Genomic DNA, 18,668 nt, shown 5'->3' on the forward strand with positions numbered 1-18,668 from the left:
TCTGTGCCAACTGTTATTTTGGGGAATCCCGCATACCCATTCCTAACTTGGCTCATGAAACCATATTTTGACATTAATGACCCTGGAAAATGGGAGTGCGGTTACAAACCCAGTAGAGCTGCACAATGGTCATGGAGCATGTGTTTAGTAGACTCAAATCCCATGGGTGTAGCCTATGCACCCATCTGGATGTCAATGTGGCAAATGCCATTGCATGCCACACACTGTATAGCATTTGTGAGGGTGAAGGGGAGTGCTTCCATCCCGAGTGGGCACAGGACAAGTCTGGCTTAAAAGCTCTGCACAGGCAGCTGGATCCCATGCATATTCACACTGGTCCTGGTTCCCGGCAGCCAAAGGAAATCAGGATGGCATATGTGCACACAACTTGCACAGGGGAAGATGAAGAACTGGCACAGTGTGGTGGAATCACCCAGGGAGGCAGAGGATGACATCTATTTCTTCTAAAGGACATCCTCACACCCTATGCAGCTGTGGAACAAACACATGAGGTACATACTTTTAGGGCTACATAACTTTGTGAGGGTTTTGTTCTCCTATTTCCTGTCATTCGTTTCTCAAACACGGCACCAGGGGCTTTTCTTGCAGTCACAGACTCCTAGGTGGGTGATAGGGGAGAGCAGTAACCCATCCTCTGGAGCCACCAGCAGGAGTTGGGCCCTGCCTTCCTCTGAAGCCACAAATGCCCAAGGAGCAGGCAGGCAGTGTGAGTTCCCTACATTCCTGAGGGTGGTGGGGCTCAGGCTTCTGGCTGGGGTGGCAGGCTTTGGCCACGGGCCTTTGGTCTCCAGCCTCAGCCATGCTGCAGCGGATGTCAGCCCCAGGCTCACCACCCCTCCCTCACTCCTGGCCCTTGCTGCCTTCCTACCCACCTCCCCATCCAGGGCTTAATTTGTCCCCCAGCTAGCAGGGGCTGAGTAAATTTGCTGTGAAAAGTGATATTTATATGTTTATTAATAATCACTTTTCTCTGCCTCCAAGCTAGCTAGTATGTCTGTTTCTTCGAAAAGTGATATTAACACATGTACAAATATTACTTTTCACAGCAGCAGACTTACCAGCTAGCAAGTCTTAAAAAAACAACCCCAAAAAACCCCAACAACCTAAAAAGCAGAAGACAAGAACATGCAAAGCACCTTATTTGTGTTTCTATTCTGTGTAGGTCCAGTAAAGAACAGAGACAACAACTGTACATTATTTTGAGTTCGCAAAAAAAACCCTGTATAAATAAATTACAATGATTTGAACACAGATATGTACATATTTATTTGTTTTTCCTAAAGTTAATTACGTTTTTTAGGAAAAATTGTCAGAGTGACGACTGGCAAGAGTTGGTGGCAGCACTCCGAGGCCACCAAAATATTTGTTGTGAGAACCACATTATAGCCGCTCATTCCTGTGACACTGCACACACTAAAGACAATTATAAACAGGGCACCTCCACTGAGTTCTCACCTTAGGGTTGGGTCTGTGCTGTGCTATGGCCAAGCTGTAATGTAGTCATTGTAAAATGTTTTTCTATTCGCTAGTCACACTTGTTTACAATTTTCTGTTATCCAGAGCACTCAATCTCGGGGCGGAGGGGAGGGAGGGAGGGAGGGAGGAAGGAAGGGAGTGCGCACGCATCAGCGATTCAGAACCCGACCAGCGGTATTCTATTTGCTACCCAAGATCCATAATCCTGGATGCCCCATCATCTCAGGCATTGGCACCCTAGCAGCAGGATTGTCTGGCTATGTGGACTCTCTCTTTTCAGGCCCTACACTCCCAGATATCTTCGAGACGCCACTGATTTCCTGAGGAAACTACAATCCATCGGTGATCTTCCTGAAAACACCATCCTGGCCACTATGGATGTAGAAGCCCTCTACACCAACATTCCACACAAAGATGGACTACAAGCCATCAGGAACAGTATTCCTGATAATGTCACGACAAACCTGGTGGCTGACCTTTGACTTTGTCCTCACCCACAACTATTTCACATTTGGGGACAATATATACCTTCAAGTCAGTGGCACTGCTATGGGTACCTGCATGGCCCCACAGTATGCCAACATTTTTATGGCTGACTCAGAACAACACTTCCTTAGCTCTCGTCCCCCAACACCCCTACCCTACTTGCACTACACTGAGGATATCATCATCTGGACCCACGGAAAAGAAAGAAGCCCTTGAGGAATTCCACCATGATTTCAACAATTTCCATCCCACCATCAACTTCAGCCTAGACCAATCCACACAAGCGGTCCATTTCCTGGACACTGAGCTAATAAGCGATGGTCACAACCACCACCCTTTACTGGAAACCTACTGACCGCTATGCCTACCTACATGCCTCCAGCTTCCATCCAGGACACACCACACAATCCATTGTCTACAGCCAAGCTCTAAGATACAACTGCATTTCCTCCAATCCCTCAGACAGAGACGAACACCTACAAGATCTATCAACTATTCTTAAAACTACAATACCCACGTGCTGAAGTGAAAAAACAGATTGACAGAGCCAGAAGAGTACCCAGAAGTCACCTACTACAGGACAGGCCCAACAAAGAAAATAACAGAACGCCACTAGCTGTCACCTTCAGCCCCCAACTAAAATCTCTCCAGCGCATCAAAGATCTACAACCTATCCTGAAAAATGATCCCTCACTCTCAGACCTTGGGAGACAGACTAGTCCTTGCTTACAGACAGCCCCCCAACCTGAAGCAAATACTCTCCAGCAACCACACACCACACCACAAAACCACTAACCCAGGAACCTATCCTTGCAACAAAGCCCGATGCCAACTCTGTCCACATATTTATTCGAGTGACACCATCATAGGACCTAATCACATTAGCCACGCCATCAGGGGCTCGTTTACCTGCACATCTACCAATGTGATATGTGCCAGCAATGCCCCTCTGCCATGTACACTGGCCAAACCGGACAGTCTCAAGGCAAAAGAATAAATGGATACATCTGACAACAGGAATCATAACATTCAAAAACTGGTAGAACACTTCAACCGCTCTGGCCACTCAGTAACAGACTTAAAGGTGGCAATTTTGCAACAGAAAAGCTTCAAAAACAGACTCCAACGAGAAACTGCTGAGCTTGAATTAATATGCAAACTAGATACCATTAACTTGGGTTTGAATAGAGACTGGGAGCGGCTGGGTCATTACACATATTGAATCTATTTCCCCGTGTTAGGTATCCTCACACCTTTTTGTCAACTGTCTAAATGGGCCATCTTGATTATCACTACACAAGTTTTTTTCTCCTGGTGATAATAGCTCATCTTAACTAATTGGTCTCTTACAGTTGGTATGGCTACTTTCATCTTTTCATGTTCTCTGTATGTGTATATATATCTTCTTACTATATGTTACATTCTATGCATCCGATGAAGTGGGCTGTAGCCCACGAAAGCTTATGCTCAAATAAATTTGTTAGTCTCTGAGTCCTCCTGTTCTTTTTGCGGATACAGACTAACACGGCTGCTACTCTGAAACCTTCTTTTAATTGTTTGCTGTCAGTGGTGCTAATGATTGCAACTGGTCAAGGTTTTGGGGGCAAAGAGAGGGGCCGTTTATGGACAGGGTAGTGGCAGATACCGTCACTGCTGTAATGATACTGAAGTTTTGATTTCTGCATGTGAACTAAGCCATAAAGATGTTTATCTACCACTTTTCTTGTTGTCGCAGAGTACTACCGTTTTCTGTAAGCACATAACACTAACTGCACTTTCCCCATCCCTCCTGAGTATCGGGACATTTCTGAACCTGGGTAGGTGTGGTTTGGGACAGACAGAAAGCATTTGCAATATCATGGCAACAGAGAGTAATACATCATTCAATTTCATGTTCTATGGATTGTGGGGCCCAATCCCGAACCTGAAAACATCTTCTGTTGATTACATTTAAGAGAGAGGGGCCACACACAAGTCAAGGAAATGATAACAGTTATTAAAAAGTACTATGTGGAATGTGTAATTAAAATATTTTTAAAAAGGTCAGCTAACAATTTTTAAAACATTAAAGGAATACATTTATGAGCACTGACCAAACATTGCAATCTCTACACCCTTACCCTTGCTCTCCTCCTGACAAGAGGGGAAATGATGGGAAAATCTCTCTTGGGGAAAACAGGGAAGATCTCCTGCACGGGCTTTCGGGTGGGCACTGGGTGGGGCTCCAGGACTCCCACAGGCTCACCCTCCAGGAGGGGAATAAGAGGTTCCCCCTAAAAGGGGTTTTGAGTGAGGGTGAGGTCCCAGGAGTCCTGCAGGCTCTCTACCCAATCACTCAGGGGGTTCCATAAAAAAGAATCCTCCAGCTGCAGCCAGAGGAAGAGGTGGTGGGTGGGGGCGATATCTGGAGGTTCACGGACAGATTCAGTGGCTCCAGCAGCAGGCAGATACTGAACTCATTTGGCCACCAGTTCAAAGAGCCTCTCCATTAGGGAATGCTTCCATTCCCTATGAAGGGCCTCCAGTTGCAAGAACTGGCTCATCAATGTTTCTTCCTGACGAAGAGCCCAATCCTCCTGTGCTCCGAGGAATTCAAACTTCTCCTGGTTCCTCCTGTCCATCTCTATGAGCAACTCTTCCCTGGTCCTTCTCTGTCTGCCTCTACGATCTCTGGGTTGTTGCTCCTACGCTCCCGGTGGAATGGCTTACCTCTTGGGAGCCAAAGGTCCTGCCAATTAGAAGAAAAGGGCAGCATTATAAATTTTTTCTTTTTTTGGAAGAAGTCAAGAAATCCCACCCCATGACACAACTTTTCTGTAAAAGGCTACCATTTTGATACTTTTCAGGGTTTCAGAAATGCAACTATTAGACTATACTGGATTGTCAAATGACTTTTGCAGCCCATGAAGAAGGAACAGAGGCTAACAATGCTAAGAAAAGTGTACTAATGTTCTAAATATAAAATGTTCACACTGACTCAAGGGGCTGGAGGAGTGAGGAGGGGCAGTTCCTTCCAGGGGCTATGTTACCAGTTTGCAATTTCTTCTTTAAAGGATGGCTAACATCTGGAGAACACAGCAGTTTTCAAGGTACCAAAATTGAAAACAGAAATGGCTTTCCAGTCCTCTGGAGGAGGAGATCTTTCTGCTACTGATCCCCCGCACTACGTAATGGACGGAGTTGGTCAGCTATGAAGGTGGACCAAGCAGACTTGCACTGCCATTGAATCTCAAGACCCAGCTGGAGTTGCACCAGAAATTTGCTGAAATAAGCTTACAGGACTGGGAAGCAATTCATCTGGGAACTGATGCTATTCTCAGCTATCGTACGGGGTTTCTGTGCAGAGAGGCAAAGCAAAAACATCCCCCACCTGCCTCAGCCTCCCCGGATAATCCTGTCCTGTGTCTGTCAGGAACCAGGGCCTGCAGCAGAGCCAGTCTCCAGGCAACCTAATGAACACAGCTCGCCTATAGTTAGGCTGCCTGATTGGTTGGAAGAGTCAGCAGACTGGCTCTTAAGCAGCAGTTTGGCAGCTGCTAAAAGCATTTGCCTAGTGCTGTGATAGTTTCTGTCCCTACTTGTTCCTAGCCGTAATCATGCCTTGGACCCAGCCTTGCCTCACTTCAGATAACCAGATCCTGACCCTCAGCTCCGATTCCTGACCTCTGACCCTTGGGTTTCTATCTCCAGCTCTGACCCTGGGCTCAAGTTCCTGACCACCAACTCCTGCTCTAACTCCTGTCACACTAGACATGACCACCCACATCCCAGCCATTAACAGTTTCAGCAGCCCAGCACAAACGCTAAGGGAACTAGAACTGATATGGTGAGCATGGATTCTACAAAGGCCAATCTCTCTCCAACACACAGCTGGAGCCCTACAGACCTTGCAAGCCCTGGCAGTCACCATGCAGGTGCAGAATGCAGTCCTGCAAGCCCAAGCTGTACGACAGTCAGCTTCCTCCCGCCGGCAAACCCAAGCTCCTACTTCTGCTACACTCACAGTTGTACCCCACTAACCAAGCCTCAGTGGGTCTGATTGTTAGCCTGCTAACTGGGGGCCACTGCCTTGGGCATCTCTGCTGCTGGAAAAAAAATCAAGCCTGCTTCTGGGACAATTTAAGGACTTCATTCAAGCTATGGCAGTGATCTTCGCTGACGCAAATTCCAAGTGTATGGCCGAAACTGTGCTTCAAGTGCTCTAAAAGGGTGCTGGCCAGTTGCTATAGATACACAGCAGAGTTCTAGCACTGAGTAGTAGACCTCAAGTGGAAGAAGGCCACCCTGTGCTACTACCTCTGGGCCTAAACGACAATATTAATGTCATGTTATCATTTCTGGCTTGGCCTAAAGGATGAACTGGCATATGTAAACTCCCCTTCTGGCCTGGATGCCTATGCATCAAGATCAACAACTGCCTGACAGAACAGCACCAAGAAAAAAAGGTGGTCCTCTTGGCTCCCACTAGCCCTGCCCCATCCCCCGTATCACTAGTCCTCTCTCCACTGGCCTAACCCATGCAAGTCAATCAGGTCTGGCTACAGAAATGATGCCATGCCTCAAGCCTATACTGCAAACTTTGCACCAAGCTGTCCTGCCAAGTCCAGTCTACACCTTGGTTGAGAAACACCAAACCCCAGCCTTGACAGGAAGCTCCAGGCTGGATACGTGCCCTTCTCCTCTCCCAGCAGCGTACACCAACTCTCGTCCACCGGTACCCTGGTGATGGCCAATCCAACTCCCTCTCCAGCTCCAGCACCAGCACCCTGAGATGCCTGGTATCAGCCAAGAAGCACTGGTGGACTTGGGTGCCTCAGGCAATTTCACAGTCCTGGAGTTCACCTGACCACACAGTATCCTCACCCAGCACAAAGATTTGAGTTAGTGGAGTTCACAGATGGGTCATCCCTTTCATCCAAATCAATCACCCACCAGACAGCTCCCTTAGAGGTAACTACCCTTTGAGGCCACCAAGAAATTCTCTGGTTTGGACAGATGTGTACCACATTCATCAGTTGTCCTTGACGTCCCCTGTCTCATCACCCACGACCCTCGTCCACTGGCAGTCAAGCACAGTATGCTTTGATTTTCCATCTTGCCGACAAACTTATTTCAAGAGAGACGCTCTGGGACCAGTAACCCTTTGTGGCACACTCGTTCCTCCAAGGAATTCAGAGATGCAAAGAAAGGATTCAAAAGCTACCCCAGCAATGCCCACAACCTCCCAAATAACTCCATGGATTCATGTTAAATATCCACACTCTGCCAACACGTCAGACAAAAAGAAATCTGACATCCTACCCCTCCCTTGGGGCCACGACTGCCCCATTCACCTCCAGCTGGGAGCAGAGGATCCCTTCAGGTGCATTTACATGCACTCCGAACCCAAACTACAGGCACTCTGGGCCTATCTTGAGGAGAACCTGCAGAAGAGGTTCATTTGTATCTCCACATCCCCGCAGCTTCTCTGTGGCAAAGAAAGATGGCTCCCTCCAGTCTTGTCTGAACTGCTGAGCTCTGAACAAGATTACAGTCTGAAACCAGTATCCCTTTACCACTTATTAATGAGCTGCTCAAAAGACTCTGCTTTAGCAAGGGGTCTTCACAAAGTTGGACCTCTGTGGAACTTAGACCTTGGTGAGGATCCTGGAAGGAGACAAATGGAAGAGCACCTTCTGTACCAGGGATGGCTACTTTGAATATTTGGTCATACCATTTGGGTAGTGCAATGCTCCTGTGACCTTCCACCATTTCATAAATGACATCTTTACGGACCGCTTGACCAATTTATTGTCAATTACTTGAAGGACATCCTCATTTTCTCTGGAAGTTAGGACCTCCACAATGATCATGCACACACTGTCTTAGAGAGATTCTGCCAAAACCACCTCTATACAAAGCTCGAGAAATGTGAGTTTGATAACGATACAGTGGAATTCTTGGGATATATCATCTCACCCAAGGGACTCGCCATGGACCCACAGACCTACATACGGGACAGCAATATCTGACTGGGCTGTGCCCAAGGATATATGCAGGATCCAGTCATCCCTGGGGTTTGCCAATTTCAACAGGCCATCTATTAAAGGATTCTCTAGCCTGGCTGCACCTATAAGAGTGCGCCTACTAGTAGCAGCCTGGTTCACCTGGTCCACGGAGGCTCAGTAAGCCTTTGATTGACAGAAGGCGGCATTCACCTCAGTACCAATCATGATTCACCCAGATCTCACTAAACCATTTAGCACTCAGGCCAACACCATAGATGCAGTATTATCTCAACATGCAATCTATTTTATCCCTGTGCCTTTTACTTTCAAACTAATGCTGGTGAAAAAAAACATCTTTGGGACATGGAGCTACTGGCTATTAAGTCAGCTTTCAAGGGGTGGCACCACTTCCTAGAAGAAGCCCGATTCCCATGGACCACAAAAACCTAGAGTATCTATGGACTGCTAGATACCTTAACCAACACCAAATCCACTGGTCCCTCTTTTTCACTTCCCTCAACTTTGCTATGATCTATCGCCCAGGGAAGAGAAAAGGGAAGGCTGTTGCCCTATCCCATAAAGATGAATATCTCAAACCTGGTGAAGAGCCCTCTGCCACCATGCTCAAGGTGTCCAACTTTGTTAATAGGACAATCTACAACAGCCCAACGCCCTCCATACGCTTCTCTCTCCTTGATGACCTGTTCGTAATCCAGATCTGCCTGGCTCTGAACAACAGGGATCAGACTACAGAATAGCCTCCTTTGCAAGGGTTGTATCTGTGTTCCGGAGGAACAACCTTGTCATCAGCTATTGACACTATGCCATGATTCCCTGTGGGAGGGTGAATTTTGGCCAGTTCAAGACCTGGAATCTGGTCTTGAGGAGCTTCTGGTGGCCAAGCCTACAAGATTACATCAAGGATTATCTGCGATCTCTGTGCCCATACCAAAAACCCACAATCAACCCCGCTAGGTCTCCTCCAGCCTCTTCCCTTACCTCTACAGCCATGGTCCACTATATATCAATGGACTTCATTGTAGAACTGCCATGCTCCAAGGGATACTCAGTAATCCTGGTTGTTGTCAACCTCCTGGCGGATGTGCTTGCAGAGCCATTGGCCGTTATCTTTGAAAACTCATGGCGATTGGGGGAGGTCCCAGATGCCCGGAAAAAAGCTAACGTCGTGCCCATCTTTAAAAAAGGGAAGGAGGAGGATCCTGGGAATGACAGGCCAGTCAGCCTCACCTCAGTCCCTGGAAAAATCATGGAGCAGGTCCTCAAGGAATCAATTCTGAAGCACTTAGAGGAGAGAAAAGTGATCAGGAACAGTCAGCATGGATTCACCAAGGACAAGTCATGCCTGACTAATCTAATTGCCTTCTATGATGAGATAACTGGCTCTGTGGATGAGGGGAAAGCAGTGGACGTGTTGCTCCTTGACTTTGGCAAAGCTTTTGACACTGTCTCCCACAGTATTCTTGCCAGCAAGTTAAAGAAGTATGGGCTGGATGAATGGACTTTAAGGTGAATAGAAAGTTGGCTAGATTGTCGGGCTCAAAGGGTAGTGATCAATGGCTCCATGTCTAGTTGGCAGCCGGTATCAAGTGGAGTGCCCTAAGGGTCGGTCCTTGGGCCGGTTTTGTTCAATATTTTCATTAATGATCTGGAGAATGGTGTGGATTGCACCCTCAGCAAGTTTGCAGATGACACTAAACTGGGAGGAGTGGTAGATATGCTGGAGGGTAGGGATAGGATACAGAGGGATGTAGACAAATTAGAGGATTGGGCCAAAAGAAAGCTGATGAGGTTCAACAAGGACAAGTGCAGAGTCCTGCACTTAGGACAGAAGAATCCCATGCACCACTACAGACTAGGGACCGAATGGCTAGGCAGCAGTTCTGCAGAAAAGGACCTAGGGGTTACAGTGGACAAGAAGCTGGATATGAGTCAACAGTGTGCTGTTGTTGCCAAGAAGGCCAATGGCATTTTGGAATGTGTAAGTAGGGGCATTGCCAGCAGATCGAGGGACGTGATAGTTCTCCTCTATTCGACATTGATGAGACTTCATCTGGAGTACTGTGTCCAGTTTTGGGCCCCACACTACAAGAAGGATGTGGATAAATTGGAGAGAGTCCAGCGGAGGGCAACAAAAATGATTAGGGACTGGAACACATGACTTATGAGGAGAGGCTGAGGGAACTGGGATTGTTTAGTCTGCGGAAGAGAAGAATGAGAGGGGATTTGATAGCTGCTTTCAACTACCTGAAAGGGGGTTCCAAAGAGGATGGATCTAGATTGTTCTCAGTGGTAGCAGATGACAGAACAAAGAGTAATGGTCTCAAGTTGCAGTGGGGGAGGTTTAGGTTGGATATTAGGAAAAACTTTTTCACTAGGAGGGTGGTGAAACACTGGAATTCGTTACCTAGGGAGGTGGTGGAATCTCCTTCCTTAGAAGTTTTTGAGGTCAGGCTTGACAAAGCCCTGGCTGGGATGATTTAGTTGGGGATTGGGTCCTGCTTTGAGCCGGGGGTTGGACTAGATGACCTCCAGAGGTCCCTTCCAACCCTGATATTCTATGATTCTATGATATTCTAGGATTCTAACAAAGATGGGATGCTTCATCAGCTTTTCCTGGAAAACGGCTTCCGCTATCATGGGTTACTGATGGGCACTGTATTGGGCTGAGGTCCGCAGTTCATTTCCTGATTCTGGTGGGAATTTCTCAGACTTTTTGGCATCAAGCCAGTCACATCTTCCACCTATCACCCGCAGACTAGTGGGCAGAGAGTCAATCAAATCCTGAGCAGTATCTTTGCTGCTTTTGAGTTGTCACCAGGATGTCTGGCTTTCCCTGCTACATTGTGCCAACTCTGCATATAACAATGCAGTCCACGCCGCAGTCCAAAGTAGTCCACTTTGCAAACTATGGCTTTCACCCTCACTTCCACACAGACTGACCTGTGAGCTCCTCAGTACTAGTTGCTGAAGATTTAGCTTCCCACCTACACCAGGTGCATCGGGAGCGCAAGGAATACTTGCGGTCCTCCAAAGAAGTCTATAAACATCATGCACATCAAGACTACCAGGCTGCTCCCCAATTTGGCCACAGGCTCCCATGTGTGGCTCTCTGCTCAGAACCTTAAATTGAGCTGCCCATCCACCAAACTAAACTACCAATACCTGGGCCCCTTCAAGATTACAGAACAGGTAAAGCCAGTGGCTTTCAGGTTACAGGGTCCCAAGTCCTTGAAATCAATCCCATCTTTCGTATCTCACTTTTAAAGCCCTGCATTGATGACCTATACCCAAACTTCTCCAACATGCCAGCACCACGCATAACAGTCTGTGGACAGGAAGAATACTTGATTCATGAAATCCTCATCTCTTGGCAAGTTAGGGAAAGGCTCCAGTACCTGGTGGCCTGAGAATGTTACTGTCTGGAGGAGCCATGCTGGGAACTGGTAGAGAACATCCACACTCCAGACCTATTGCAAGAGTTCCATCAGAAGTTTCCCAAGAAACCAGGCCCCAAGGAGGCACCCTCGGGGTGAGGGTCAGGGGATACTGTCAGGAAGCAGGGCCTGCAGCAGAGCCAGTTTCTGGATAACCGAATGAGCCCAGTGGGCCTGTAGTCGGCTACCTTATTGGCTACACCACCTGACTGGTGGGAAGAGTCAGCAGACTGGCTCTTAAGCCCAGAACCAGTAGCTCAATGGCTGCTCAAAGTATTCAACCACAGTTGCAACAGCTCCTGTGCCTACCTGTTCCCAGCCTGCTCCTGCCTTGATCCAGCCCTGCTTCAGCCTTTGATGCAGCCTTAGGTCACTCCAGAAAACCTGGTCCTGACTCTCAGCTCCCATTCCTGACTTCAGCGCTGACCCTTGGCTCTGATTTCTGAATACAAACTCCTGCTCTAACCACTAGGCATGGCTGCCAACGTTGAAGTCACTGACGATGCCTGCCTAACAATGATGAAATGAACATGGAAAAAAAGAGCCACACTGCAACTTTGTTTCCCTGTGGTTTCAGGTAACCACCACAAGCTCTCCACTGCAAAGGAACACTGCACCGTGTTTATCCAAACACCAGACTTGATTCTTCTTCCCCCCCATTTCCCCTGGCTTGTGCACCACGGCTCAATGCAGGGAGAGGCCAGACACCAGGAATGGGGGTGGTAAAAATGTTGTAATCTTCCATGGGAAAAAGGACTCCTGTGAGTAACTTTTCCCCAAACAACCAAAGCATTCTATTACTGTGTTCTGTTCCCTTCCCTAGCCCGGACCTAACCCTGCTGCCCCGCAGCATCACTCCCACCATCCTCATTTTGTGCCACTCCCATTTGTAAGGGGATGGTAAGGTCAGGGGGGTGTAATCTTCCAAGCAACGAAACACAGCTGTCACTAACTTTACACAAACACCTATATGTTTTCTACAATTGTCCCATCCCCAATCAGGAGCTTTCTAACTTGCCCCTTCCTTTCCCCCACACCAGACAGCTCTGGGACCATTGCTGCCAGACTGCTGGCTGAGAAATGCACAATGATTTTTCATTAATAATCTGTTTGTAAGACCCTGCTTTAGCTAAATGCATAATAGTTGTTGATTGAAAATCAATAAAATCATTGACTTATAGTAGTGTCTTTCTTGGGGACCATTTCGGGATGGAGCAAAGCAGGGGCTGGATGGAGGTTGGCGGAGTTGAAGGAATCTGGTAAGAGGACAGGGTGTTTGAACAGCACTGCAGTTCAAACTCAGAGACACAGCAATGCATGGCATATTATCCAGGGAGGAAAAGTCAGTGCACAAGTACTGCAAATGCCCTGAATTTTAAAATCAGGAGTACAGCACCAGAGCAAGAGGGGATATTGGCGAGGAGGGTGTGCATGGGGGTCCACTGTAACTTACCAGCCTTGAGTTCTGGTTCCTGCCACAGCTTGGGGTCCTCCTCAGTTTCATTAGGGGAGAGGCCTTCCTTAACCAGCTCCTCTGGGTCGCAGTGGAGAATCACATACTCCTTGTCCTCTGGGTCTTCTACAGTCCCCGCTGCCTCCTCACCCTGGCCCGCATTAGCTTCCTGTCAGACATTGAGGCTGGGAGACTTGAGGAAGGGAGCGTGAGCCACTTCAAGCTTTGTACTGGGAGCCCTTGACACCACCTCCTTCTGACCATCATAGAAGGAGCATGTACGACGAGCCTTCCCAGAGCGATTGTTGGAGTCTTTTGCTTTTCTGTCCAGGACCCTCAAGTGCTTGATGTGTTCTCAGTATGAGGACAGAGTCCCCTGAACTCCATCCTCTGTGAAATTTCCCGGTACAGATATTTGTTCCTGCACTCCAGGCAAGTAGTAGAGGACATTGTACTCTGAGCACACGTTGACTGGCATGTGAATGTGGCTAGTGGGTTGGGCGGCTGCTCTTGGAGCAAGATTCACATTCACCTATATTGAGCTAAAGAGTGTACGGAAAAGTTGTTTTGATGTAGTCAGTGCAGCTTGCTACTACTGGTGAAAACCGGGGTTGGGGGTGGGGGGAGGAAGGAAGGATGGACGGACAGACGGACAACAGAGACATTTATAGATTCGGTAAGGAGGGTTAGACAGAAACAAGTTCAGTGCATTGTGGGAATGGGGATGGAGGACTAGTGAAATTCGAGACCTGATACATGCCCCTTTCTGTCCGTCAAAACTGCAAACTGGCATGGGTGTGGGGCCATACATGTATTTGCCCACATTCCTCAGGCGTGTTAGCTTACGTACCCTCTACTAACCTTCAGACATGTGCTTCTGGAGTTTAGGTGTGGACAGTAGGGGGGTTATGGACATGCACTGATGTGTATAGTCGCTAGTGCGGATGTACCAATAGAATGCAAGTTCTCTGGGGCTGGCTCTCTTTTTTTGTTCCATGTTTGTACAGCATCTAGCACAATGGGGTCCTGGTCCATAGACTGGTGTTCCTGGGTGCTATGATAATATGAATAATAAATTATAATACCACCATCCTTGGGCACAGTATTTTTTTTGTACACTTACAGCTAAGGTCTGGCAAATTATCAAACAGTTTCAGGTAAGGTGGCCCAAGATTTGATTCTAGTCATGCATAACTATTACAAGGGTTTCAAACCTTCATTTGTTGCAGTTCCATCCTTGATCTTTTGTTTCAGAGACAGCAATATGTTTTGCACCTGCTCAAATATGAAGTCCACTCTTTCATCTTCCATTTGCCTCCAAAACATCTGTGCATCACCTGAAATGCACATTTCTGTTTACAACAAGAGCATACAGTTCCTAATGCCCAGATTTTAACAAGCATTTAGGTGCCTAAACATGCAGATAGGGACATAGTGAGATTTTCAAAGGCTCCTGGGCACTTTTAAAAATCCCACCAAACCCCTCTTTACATTTTTAGCCACTTAAATCTGGCCCTAAATATAAACTGAAAACGAAAGTGTAATCAAGTGATGTGCTTGAGGGGCTTTCTGGAGACTCAGAGGCATAGGCGCTGACTTTAGGTTTTGCACACTGGCTATCCCCCCCTTCCCCAGGGCCTCACCCCTGCTCCGCTCCCTCCCCTGAACGCCTCCTGCTGACTCCTTTCTGCCCCCTCCTGCCTTAAAAGGGCAGTGGGAGGGCAGGGCAGAGAGGAGTGAGCAGCAGGGCAGCCACCGCTCAACAGCGGACGGGCGGGGCAGCCCCAGGGCCACCAGAGCAGCAGCCCCAGCCAGTTCCACCCCTTATTTTTTCTCTGTGGGTGCTTGAGTCCCTGAGCACCCGCAGAGTCAGCACCTATGCTCAGAAGTGTCCTTTGTTAAAATTCTGGTACCATCAAACAGGAAGGAAGTTTAAAATCTTCTCTCTCTTTCTGGGTGCTGTTAAGTTATTCCTGCTAGAGATGTATTATAACTGAGGCTCATAAAAATAATTAAGAAGAACAAAATTTTTAGTTGACTGGATTGCATCACACAATAGGTATTTTTACCAAGCTTTTATACTTTTTCACATCTCCACAAGTTGATAACTGTGCTATCCTAAGAATATACTCAGTATATTTATCAGAAAAAACCCGTAAATATTTTCAGGCAAGTGCAGCTTAACACATTTGTTTGCCAAGTGGTGTTAGTTTTATTAACTTATACTACACCCAGAAGCATACCTCCCTCCTTGGGAATGGTTATAAAAAGCATTTTTTTTTAAAACGGAAAAACCAATTAATAAGAGTCCCTGGCACCACACTCCTCTCTCTTGCAAGGCACATGAGTCCACAGTCTACAGTCGACATGGGGAACCCTTTTTTGGGAACGCCTAGTGCTGCCAATATTTTAACTGGAAAGGTCTCTAATAAAAAGTGTATTCTTCAATGTGTCACAAAATCAGTCAGGACAAGGAAATGTATTATTAGTATTAAGATGCTCCTTCTTTGCCTATGAAAGAATCCAGGAAGAACTACAGTACATCTGTTTTATCACTTAACTAATTTCTAAATAACTTTATCATACTTAGAGAGGAATCTTTATGTTCTTGTCTCAGACTGCTAATTTGGATGGGTAAATATCCTCAGACATAAAATGGCTATGCATATTATCTTCTTAGAAGTCACAGGATAACATGTTTAGTACTTGCAAGGACATGAATAAATATTTCCACAGCTGGTATAGTTTCCTTAGGCAGGATGGTTTCTGTTTACCAAATATGACAACTGTTGAGTAATGTAAAGGAAGCTGGTTTCTGGAGGGGGAAGGGGAACACAAAGCTCTCTTATGAGTGCGAGATCAGCAACCATATGGATGGCAGCAATGGGCTCACCTTTAATATTAAGAGGCAAAATTTGGAGAGTGCTTTTTTCCATTAAGCTGATTGGATGGGGAGGGCACTTGCCATCTGCCAATACCTTCTCCCTAACCCTTATATTCACAGAGATAGCTAACACAAGGAAGACCAATGTCCATCCTGAAAACACACAAATTGGTCAGGTGGAATCCCACATCAGAGCTCCAACAGCCAACAAATCCTGAGAGACATCCCTGCACTACTAGAAGTGCTTTTATTCCTTGAGGAATTTTTGTTAAAAAATTGGAAAAAAGGTTATTTAAAAAAAAAAAAGAGTTATGTTAAATATTAGCAAATTCAATAGCAGATCTCAGCACAGCAAGATTACAACCCTGTACTGTTGCTTCCATGATTTACCTCTTTTCAGCTTTTTCAACAATTGTTGTGGCTGGATGCTAATGATGAACTAGATACCTCAAAGGATTGGCAATGGTACACAGAGCATTTCATCAGTTCCTCCGGGTCAGCAGTTCAAATCCAGCCCAGGGTCAACAGTGAATAAAAATTACTGTTATTACAGTTCGTGCTTTTTCTCTTCAAAGCACTTCACATATTTTACCTATTTTGCTAACATCCCAGGACAATAAGTTTGGTATAATTCTCTAGAAAGAATCATGGCTACTTGATGCCCCTACGTGAAATAAGTTCACATTCTCAATCCAATTCTCAGTGGACAGGTATCCACGTTACTAACGTCACCTCCACATTTGGCACCTTTTTTGGCAGTCCAAGCAGAGGCCAAGGGCCTGAAAGGCCATGGAGATGTAATCACTCTCTTAGCTGGAGAGCGACCACCTTGAGAGCTGAGGGAACTTGCACTGCGGATGCCTGTTATATTTACCCTGTCGTGGACATTATTTCAGGCTTCAGGTTGTCATTCCCACCATAATTTCCACAAGCACTACTCATTTATCACCATGTCCCCTCTGCCACCCATAAATGAAAAAAAATAGACGACATCACCTTCACCTCTCTCGCCACTGACATTGCTAAGGGTCTCCACATCCAGGCATTCAGATGTGACAGGCACAGTATAAACAGCTAGATAAAAAGATCAGAGAGAGATTATATGCTGGCAGCCTCTTGCTTCTTACCAAGTTTCTCCGAACTGCTTTCATTCAGCTAGCTTTACCAACAGTAGACATTTGAGAGAGCACTGCCTGAGAATGTACTTACAGGGGAAAGAGAAAACCATCCCACTGTCAAGGCTACACACGTTAGGATGTGGCCTTAGCAAGCTGCTACTAAAAGCAGCAAATTGAAATGGAGTCTGTGAGGTTGCATTCATTTTTATACAAGAATCATCTCCTATCAGCCCAAAAGTGACCAAGTGTTGCCAGACCAGCAATACTTTCTTGTAGTATTCAGTGAGGCATGTGCATTTTCTGCTTTCTTTTAGTGTATGATTCTCTTTTTTCTGTTAAAGTTGCCAAACACCAATTGCACTGAAAGTAAACTTCTCCAGAAACAGTGGCAGACCTATAGACTTCAGAAAAAACCCTGAATTTTGACCCCAGGAGATGCATGGCAAAGTAAAGATACTCAAGCAGAGTTAACAGGCTATAGGCACACATAAGATGGCACTTTCTCCATAGGAAGGATACAGTATTGCTGGCAAGTGCTATTGTGGACACAGAGAGTGCTGAATAATCTAAAGAATACAAGGTGTGTGCTACAAATATAGAGCCAGAAGTGCCAGAGAAAAGTAAATTGCTTCCAGTCCACTATGATATATAAATTCTTTTTAAAAAAATCAGCACAAACTCGAGGGCTTTAGTCAAACTGTGTCACGTTGGAAGCTTTAATCACTCTAATTTAGTTAGGTTGGGGTCTTGTTTTCAAATGAAGGCTAGCCAATCCTACCCAATTTAGTTATAAAAAGACTCCCTCAAAAGATCTGCCTAATGATTACAAATAATGCTTTATTTTTAATAAACTTACTTTTTTCTTCTTCCATTCTTTGAAGTAGTTGAATGCATGTATGTTATGCTTCAAAAAACAATTAGAACATTAACTGCACTAAATCATGGCTAGAATAGAACATTATGAACTTGCTGTCCTAAAACTGCATTCCCCAATTTATTACATTGCTCTTGGGGGAGTGCCAGATTCCATGCTGAATTAGGGGCACAATTAAATTTCCAATGTCAACCAATATTTAAGAAACATGAAACGAATCTTCAGATGCCAGCAACTCTTTATTGTTACAATGTGATCTCTCCAAAATCCTTAGTACTTCTTTTGGTCTCATAAAACCGCTTTTCATTCTCCTTTGCGCCAAGAAAATTCCATTCCTCTGTAAATTAAAGAAAAAAAATGTTTGAAGTAATTTACAGTGAATGTTTTCAAGATCAGGCATTACTTTCCACCACAGATAGATCAGAAATATGAAAGTAATATGAGTAAACTGCTGCTAAATTGAATAGTTTTACAGTATACTTAAAAGCAATATTATCAAAGATCCGCCTACTTCTTCCTTTTGTACAGGCCACCAAAGAAAGAGGAGGATGGAAAAGCAACAACCTCTCTCTGCATTGCACAGTCTAGTTGCCCAGAAAAGAACCTTGATGAGGTTACGTAATAATATTAATATAATTGATGACATGTTATGTACTCAATTAAAAAATTCAAGTCAGCATCTAAAAAAGTATTAAAAGTAGCTTCAGGAACTACATCTGTCCTGGAGTCCTACATATTTCCCCCTACCAGTCACATTTTTAAAAAAGAATGTTCTTCCCTTGCTTGAAAGAGTCAGACTATACAGGGAAAATAGTGAAGCTGGCTTCTTTCCTCTAAATCTTTTAGCTTTAATGATCTGGGAGTTACTTGTAATAACCGTAGATGCAACACAGAGAAATCTGATTTTTTAAACA

The 18,668-nt window shown here is 45.8% G+C and overlaps 1 protein-coding gene and 1 long non-coding RNA gene across 2 annotated transcripts in view; both read right to left on the reverse strand.

The window, feature by feature from the left end:
• The window catches only part of SETDB2 (SET domain bifurcated histone lysine methyltransferase 2), a 97,162-nt gene that overhangs the window by 77,450 nt on the left and 1,044 nt on the right, over window positions 1-18,668 (reverse strand). The window contains exons 2-4 of the mRNA XM_075126976.1: window positions 17,737-18,091; window positions 16,759-16,836; window positions 14,093-14,215 (exon numbers count right to left, since the gene is read on the reverse strand). Coding sequence (XP_074983077.1) covers window positions 14,093-14,215; window positions 16,759-16,836; window positions 17,737-17,752 — 217 coding nt within the window. The 5' untranslated portion in view covers window positions 17,753-18,091. The remainder of the gene's footprint in view (window positions 1-14,092; window positions 14,216-16,758; window positions 16,837-17,736; window positions 18,092-18,668) is intronic.
• On the reverse strand, window positions 1,148-13,408 carry LOC142072108 (uncharacterized). Its single transcript, XR_012668386.1, has 3 exons — window positions 12,879-13,408; window positions 8,970-9,272; window positions 1,148-4,711 (listed from the first exon to the last, which is right to left on the reverse strand). It is a non-coding gene; the product is annotated as an uncharacterized LOC142072108 (long non-coding RNA).

This window comes from Caretta caretta, chromosome 1 (genome assembly GCF_965140235.1).
Source record: "Caretta caretta isolate rCarCar2 chromosome 1, rCarCar1.hap1, whole genome shotgun sequence".
NCBI classification, from domain to species: Eukaryota; Metazoa; Chordata; order Testudines; family Cheloniidae; genus Caretta; species Caretta caretta.